Raw genomic sequence first — 8,028 nt, 5'->3', positions numbered from 1 at the left:
CCCCAAAGCAAAACAAAAACCACAAACTCACTCCCATTCCTCATGTTTTCTGAGAGCAAGGGAAACCTCCACAAACATATCCCAGTGGATCACCCCCATGTCTTATAAGCCAGAATATGACATATGCCCATACCCAAATAAAGCTGGTGACTAGGGAGGTGGTATCAAGGCCAGCATTAAGATATGCACATCAATAAACCTACTAGCACTTGGGAAGCAGAGAAGGATCTTGAGTTAAGGGCGGTATGGGCTACCCAGTGAGTTCCAAGATAGCCTGGGTTACTACAGGAGACTCTGTCTCCAACAAGAGTCTTACTTCCTGGAGTTAAAAAGAGGGAGAATACCCAGACACGCTGCTACTAGGAAGCAAAGCAGCAGGGAAGAGCAGAAAGGGCTGAGATAAAGCTATGAGTGACAGAGTGACAGCTGGGGCGATGGCTCAGTTGATAAAGGGTTTGCAAGAACATACTGATCGAACTTCAATCTCCAGAACCCACGTTTAAAAAAAAAATGAAGCCTCACTGTGTGTGGTAGCCCACACCTTTGATTCCCGAACTTACGAGGTAGAGGCAGACACATCTAAGGGTTGTAGGACAGCCAGGACTACATAGATCCTGCCTAAAAAAAAAAAAAAAAAAAAAAAAGGCAGCAGCAGCAGTCAGGTGATATGTCATCATCCCAGTCAGGTGATGTCATCCCACTACTGCAGAGGCAGAAACAGGAAGATCCCTGAGGCTTGCTGTCAGCCTACCCTAATTGGGCAGTGATAGACTGCCTTAAAAAAGTGGTTAGTGCCTGAGGGATGGCCACTTACACATGCACACACATGTACCCACACCTACACAGACACAACACATGTAAAGCTTCCCATAAACACACGCCCATGCATACACTCACTTTTTAAAAACCCTGTTATGAGGCTTAAGCTCGGATTTCTTTCTTTCATCCTCCTACTAGTTTTGTTTTTGAGCAGGGTTTTACTATGTAGTCTGGATAGCCTGGAGCTCACTAGGTTGGGAACTCAAGATTCACCTGCCTCTGCCTGAGTCCTAGGATTTCAAGCATAGGCCACCACAATAGCAGTATCTTTTTCTTTTAAGATTTGTTTGTGTGTGCTTGCATGCGCCACGTATGAGGGAGGCCAGAAGAGAACATTTGATCCTCTGGATCTGGAGTTACAGGTGCTTGTGAGCTAATATGGGTGCTGGAAACTGAGCTTTGGTTCTCTGTAGGAGCAGTTAGGGCTTTTAATTGCTAAGCCATTTCTCCAAGTTGAAGAAGATTCATTTTTATTTTAAGTGTTCTTAATGTTTGTTGTTTGTTTTTTGTCTTTTTGCAGACAGGGTTTCTCTGCGCACCATTGGCCATCTTGGAACTCTGTTGACCAGGCTGGTCTCTAAATCAGAGATCCGTCTGCCTCTGCTTCCCGTGTTTTTCCTGTATGGATATCTGAGTACCAAGGGTGTGCAGTGTTCCCAGTGGTCAAAGGGCATCAGATCTTCCTCTGAAACTGGAGTGACAGAGGGTTGTTAGCCACAGTATGGGCTCTGGGAACTAACTGAACCTTTATCCTCGCAAGAGTAACAGTGTTCTTAAACACCAAGCTATCGCTTAAGTCCCTGGGCAGTATTTTTAAATACTTGATTTAAGTAGCAGTTAGTAGAATACTAGATAGCTATAAGTTTATAAATTACAAGATTCTGGGCATCACTGGTTTCTTTCCAGGGAAACCATAATAAAATTATGGCAGTCTTAGCCTTGTAATCAACTCTGAAGGGAGATTTCCTTTTGTCTCACGGCTTCAGGCAGTCCTCACTTAAACTGGCTCCTTTTGTGCCTAGTGAAGCAGCCCACAGCAGCAGAGAACTCATGTCTGAGGAAGTTGCTCAACTCACGGTGGCTTGGAAGCAAACATGGAGGAAGGGGTTGCGAATCCCAAAGGACTGCCTGACAGAAAAATCTTGGTGACTTCAGTTGAATCCTCTTGGGAAAAAAATGTGTTTGCTCTTTCCCAGTAGGGCAACACCTGTTGAAGGGACACTAGCTCTCGAACGTGTGGCTCTGGCAGGCCTTGCCCTTCTCCCCCATTCCCTGTACCTTGCTCAAAACCTTTAGATTACATTCCTGAAGCTAGCCTCCAAGGTCTATTCCCTTATTTGGCCACTTCCTCCTGAGACTACCAAGGTCCAGCTATCAAAGTATTGAAGTCCAGAAATAAAAAGCCCCCTTTGGCTCACCTAATTAACATGCCCAATTAAAATTAACACCTCGTCCTAACATAGGGTTTCCCCCTTTACTTTTATAAACTACCATTTGTCTATGCGCCAAGTCCGTCTGCGCTCTATCCAGAGGCAGTCTTTTGTCCCTCTGGGACAAATACCCCTTTCCCGTGTCCCCTACTCTCTTGTCTCCCATCTCCTTTATCATCGCGCCCTAGCCCATTCTAACCCAGATCTCCCACTTTCCTCTTAAAAACTACACCTGCAAGGTCATTTGCTGCTGTTTTCTGCCTGAGTCAGAAAGGAGCCACTTTTAACTTTTCCTTCCCGCTAAGTAAAGAAGTTCCCTTCACCTAGATCGTCCTCTTCTGTGGGTAATTTGGGGTCAGACACTTCCCAGAAGAATCAAGGCCCACCCAAACCAGTATTGTAAGGGCCCGAGAAGGCGTCATTAGTGTTATTTCACACTTTGCCCAGGAATCCTTGTGGACTTTCCCGGCGGCCAGCGTCAAGGGTCTGATAGTGACAGGGACGAGTCAGGGGCTCTTTTCCAACATCTGTCGCCCTCCTTACTGATGTAAGATGGACCCCAATCGGCAGGGAGGGCCGTGCGACCTCAGTTTGGTCTTGAAAAAAAAGAAAAAAGAAAAAAAAAAACAAGCAAATAAGTAACCAAGAGCTCGTCCAGAGATCCTGAAGTCCTCCTACCAGAGGCCTCGAGTCTCGGCCGTTCATCCGGGAACCTCCCCCCGGAGCCGCCCTCCCGTGCACTTCCGCCGCCGGAAGTGACGCGAGCGCCAGCCTGGGGGCATTCGAGAGTGGCCCTGGAAAGGCTGGCGCTACTCAGCCAGGAGCGTCTCGGTGACGGGACAGTCGCTAGACCCGCCTCTCCACCTGGGTGAGTCCCCCGGAACCGCTGTCGCGTCGCCGTGGGAGCGGCCGCTTGTTTAGTCTGCGGCGGACGCGCAGGAGGCGCCGCGTTCCGGCTGACGGCTGTTCTCGGAGCCCGGGCGCGCGGAGGGCCGAGCTCGCGGCCCTGTTTTCTCGTCAGCCCGGGTTCGTCGCCGAGTCCGGGGAACCGGAGTGGCCCCGTGCTGGCGAACCTAGCGGCCGGGCCCCGGTGGCAGCTAGGTTGGTGTGGCCTACTTCGTCCTCTGGGGACCGAACCTTCACCTAAAAGGGAAGTGGATGGAGGGCGGCTCTGGGCGAGGCCTGTGGACGGGCCGGGAGCGTCACGGGGGGCGGTGGAAGGTGGACGGAACCGTGAGCGCGTCCTTGGGTCTGAAGGACACCGGGCACGCCGCAAGCCTTCCTCGTGCGGCTTCCAGGCGGTCCCACCAGCCTGCCCTGAGGGTCCGTCTCCAAAGTGGGTTGTGTCATTAGCCGTCAGGCCCGTTGAGTACTGCAGAACCGGTTACCACAGAATTCCTAAGGGGCCTGCTTTTGAGAAAAACAATGAGTAATCTTAACTGGCGTGTTTCTCCGGGTCTGAACTTGAGCCTCCAAATACTTAGAACGCCCTATGGAGAGATGTACGCGACTGTACTGGTTGATTCTCTTTTCTTTTTCTTTTTTTTAATTTTAGAGGCTAGCTTATTTTGTTTTGTTTTTGAGACAGCCTTGAATCTAGCCTTAAACTCCTGAATAGGAACTCCTGCCTACATCTTCCAAGTTCTGGGATTACAGGCCCAGCCATATATCATACACACACACACACACACACACACACACACACACACACTTTAATACCTCAGATTTGGAATTTCCAGTAGAGTCAGAATACTGCAGAATTCTTAGACTGTACAGTTTGAGTTTTAAATTTTGAAACTGAATAATGCCGGTTTTTTTTTTTTTCGTGTGTGTGTATGGAAGGGTGTTAGGGATTGAAGTCAGGACCTTGTCCACACTAGGAAATACTCACACCTTGAGCTGTATGTATTTTCAGCTCCCGTTTTTTCTTTTTGCTATTTATTTTGGTAACTTTGTTTTTGAGACAGGGTTTCTCTTTAGCTTCGGAGCCTGTTCTGGAACTCTCTCTGTAGACCAGGCTGGCCTCGAATTTACAGAGATCAGCCTGCCTCAAGTCCCGAGTGCTGGGATTAAAAAGGCTTGCACCACCTCCGCTTGGCTATTATTTTGGTAACCTTTTTTTTCCTTTTTGCACCCAAATTACTATGCACTTTTAATTAATTGCATTTAGAGGAACTTAGCTCTGTGGACAGTGACACCTGGAATCGAGTACTTCTGTTTGTTTATTTGTTGTTTTTTTTTTACTTTTTTAAAAAATATTTATTATGTATACAATGTTCTGTCTGTATGCCTACAGGCCAGAAGAGGGCGCCAGACCTCATTACAGATGGTTGTGAGCCACCATGTGGTTGCTGGGAATTGAACTCAGGACCTTTGGAAGAGCAGGCAATGCTCTTAACCACTGAGCCATCTCTCCAGCCCCCTATTTGTTGTTTTTTGAGATGGTTTTTCTGTGTAGCTCCGGCTGTCCTGGAACATGCCCTGTAGACCAGGCTGACCTTAAAATTTATTTTTTGCTAATTTTTCTTAAATATCTATCCATATATATTAAGTAATTTCTCCTATTCTCACCCTGCAGTGATGGTCATTGTCCTCCTGAACAGGGATGGAGGAAATATCCCATGAAGCAGCAGGATCACCAAGGGTCCAGTTTCAGTCATTGGAGAGCCAGTCTGAATGTCTTTCCCCAGAGCTTCAGTTTCTGCAGGACACGGAGATGGAGCAGGGATTCCCTGGGGGTAAGGCGGAGACAACACTTATTTCCTGGAGAATGGGAGTATTAAGGGATTCTTAGGCCTGGTGAGAGGTCAAGGGCTGGAGTCAGAAGATGGCCCTGAGAGGAAGAACTGGAAGGGAGGGACAGAAGGGATTCCTTCCTGGTTTGGGCACTTCTGTCCTGCCCTGGCTGTTTGTCCTTTAGAAAATGTGGACCTGTCACCATATCCCGAATAATTTTTTAAGATAGGCTGCTTTTGCCACATCTCACTAGCCTTACCTGGTTTTCACTTCCTCATAGACTCAGAAAGAACCTTTCCCTCCCTGTGTTCCCTTCACTTTGTGTCTTCTTTGCTGATGATTTATTCCGTTGCAACTGCAGTTTGTGAATTATCTAATTTTGGTCAAGAAAGCAACCATTTAATTTGAGCACAGTGTCCTTTTAAATGCACAAATGTTACATATTAACTGTACATTCATGTACATTTATTAGATAGGTAGGTTTGGCAATCTTTCCCCCCACCCCCAAGGTAGGTTTGCTACATAGTCCTACCTGGCCTAGTACTGTCCAGCCCATGACTTGGATGAATTTTGTCTCAGTCTTCCAACTGCTAGAATTGTAGGCATTCATTACTAGTACTTAGCTGCTGATTCTGTTATGTAAGAACTGTATCTTACCAATGCTAGTGCCTGAAATAACTTGTGTGTTAGCAGCCGTTAAGTGCATTAAGTGGAGGGTGCTGTTGGGGCCTTGTTGTAGCATGTAAAGGATTATGAAGAAACATGTTCCTTGTTCCTGAAAGTTTCATACAGTGGTTGCAGAGAACAGTGCCCAGTAACAAAAAAAGAAGGCATATGGAGTTTATAGTAAATGGTATCTGGCAAAATATCAAAAGTTTGCTAAAAAGTCTGACTCTGGATAAATCACTTCAAGTCCTTCAACTTTTTTTTTGTTGTTTTGAGATAGGGTCTCTACATAGCTGGGCTGGAACACTCACTATGTAGAGTAGACCAGTTTGGCCTTGAACTCGCAGAAATTCTGCTGCTTCTGCCTCCTGAGTTCAGGGATTACTGGCTTGTGCCACCACACCTGGTCCCCTTCAACTCTTGAGACAGTCTTATTATGTAGTGCAGGTTGGCATTGAACTTTGCTTTGCTTTGATGACTTTGAACTTCTAATTCTTCTACATCCACTTTCTAGCTGCTACCATACCCAATATATGGTGCTGGGCATTAAACCCAGAGCATCATACGTGCCAAGCAAGTACTACACCAGTTGAGCTAGGTCTTCATTCTTTTTGCTGCTGTTTCTGTGGTTTCTTTTTTTGTTGTTGTTTTGTTTTGTTTTGTTTCGTTTTGTTGTTTTTTGAGGCCATATTTTTCACTTGTAGACCAGGTTTGCCAGGAAATGTTATCTGTCTTTATTCTTTGCTTTGCTCATCAAACGACAGGTGTAATGCTTGCCCTTTTGGGAGGATGTCCTGAGGATAAAGTGAGAACCCTAATAAAATGCATATCACAATCTTAAACATATGTAAGCTACCAAGGAGGAGTGGACTTACCTAAAACCTGGTAAATGTTTGTTGACTGTACTAGAATGATGATGTGAAGGATGATGCCACACATGCTTTGGGCAGGAGAAGTATCTTCTGAAGAGGGAGCCCAGTGAAAAGGCTGCTCTCACTCTTGGCTCCTTTCTCCTCCCTCAGCTCCACCTGTTCCCCAGGTGCCTGCTCTTCCCCATGAGGGAAGCCCAGGAGACCAGGCAGCTGCGCTCCTGACAGCCAGGTACCAGGTGAGCTGAGGGACCCTCTGTTTTTCCTCAGGGTTTCTTGTTGCTGATTGAGTGTGGCCTCTCTTTTGTTACATTTGTTAAACTTGCCTGGAATCTTTTCAGAAGCAGTTTGGGAACAGATCCTCTTCAGAGACCTGGATTTGACATGAACAAGTTTTCTGTCTCCCCACCACCTGTGTTCACAATACTGTGATGGGCACTTACGGGATTTATTCTCTAGGTTCTAGTCTGCTCTCTCTCAATAGCCACTAGATGCCCTCTGTGTCATGTCATGTTCATCATTCTCTGGCCATGGTGCTTATAATGGTAGCCCGTTCCTGAAAGCAGCCAGAATTATTATTTCAGGAGTTTGTGACATTCGAGGATGTGGCTGTGCATCTTACTCGAGAGGAATGGGGATGCCTGGACCCTGTTCAGAGGGAGCTCTACAGAGAAGTGATGTTAGAGAATTATGGAAACATAGTTTCACTGGGTAAGGACCCTCCTGTTGCTCAATATTTGAATTTCTTCCTTGTTTCTGAGTAGGTGTGAGGTCTTCGAGGTGGTCCATAGAGTATGTTCAAGTTTCAGGTTTCAGCCCTCCATTTTTAAGGTCCTCTCCTGGGAGGGTTAATTTAGGGTTCCTTTTGGTTATCAGGAGGAGACCTTCTTTCTACTCCTTATCCCCAGTTCATGTTTCTTGCTTTTGTAGGACATCTGTTTCCTTTTTTTTTTTAAATATTTATTTTATTTATTTATTATGTATACAATATTCTGTCTGTGTGTATGCCTGCAGGCTGGAAGAGGGTACCAGATCTCTTTACAGATGGTTGTGAGCCACCATGTGGTTGCCGGGAATTGAACTCCGGACTTTTGGAAGAACAGGCAGTGCTCTTAACAGCCATCTCTCCAGCCCCAGGACATCTGTTTCCTGTTAGCAGAGAGAAATTTGGTTGAGTTTTGGCTACTTTTTTTTTTTTTTTTAAGTGAGAGTCTTAAGGATCTTCCCAACCCCTTGGACTCTGTTCTGATTAAAGAAACACACATTTAACAGAAAAGCTAAAATCTCTCTTGTTGAGTAGTCTCTCACTTTTTAAGATCTTCAAACTCATCTCCAAATAGACAGGTTTGAGAGACTTCATTTAAAGTTGTGACTCACTCTGGGTACTACACATTATAGTGCATTACTAGGTGGTAATCCCAAGCAACCATAGCCCATGCAGCAGAAGGCCCAAGACATCCCATACTAGGCAGGCTAAATTCTTAAATCTTTTTTTTTTTTTTTTTTTT

General features: G+C 45.9%; 1 protein-coding gene across 6 annotated transcripts in view; it reads left to right on the top strand.

Annotated features, from left to right (window-relative positions):
• The first annotated feature begins 2,980 nt into the window (after positions 1-2,980).
• Znf655 (zinc finger protein 655) overlaps positions 2,981-8,028 on the top strand; it is a 17,248-nt gene continuing 12,200 nt past the window's right edge. For 2 of the 6 annotated variants that reach the window (XM_050132729.1, XM_050132728.1), the window contains exons 1-3: positions 3,124-3,350; positions 4,828-4,987; positions 6,674-6,759. In XM_050132729.1, the coding sequence (XP_049988686.1) occupies positions 4,855-4,987; positions 6,674-6,759 (219 nt within the window). In that variant the 5' untranslated portion in view covers positions 3,124-3,350; positions 4,828-4,854. The other 4 variants (XM_050132726.1, XM_050132724.1, XM_050132725.1 and 1 more) reach the window with 4 other exon arrangements.

Source organism: Alexandromys fortis, unplaced genomic scaffold (genome assembly GCF_014885135.2).
Source record: "Alexandromys fortis isolate MF-2015 unplaced genomic scaffold, M_Fortis_MF-2015_v1.1 scaffold_444, whole genome shotgun sequence".
Taxonomy (NCBI): Eukaryota; Metazoa; Chordata; class Mammalia; order Rodentia; family Cricetidae; genus Alexandromys; species Alexandromys fortis.
Note: the sequence above shows the minus strand (reverse complement) of the source record. Positions and strands in the feature narration are given on the sequence as shown.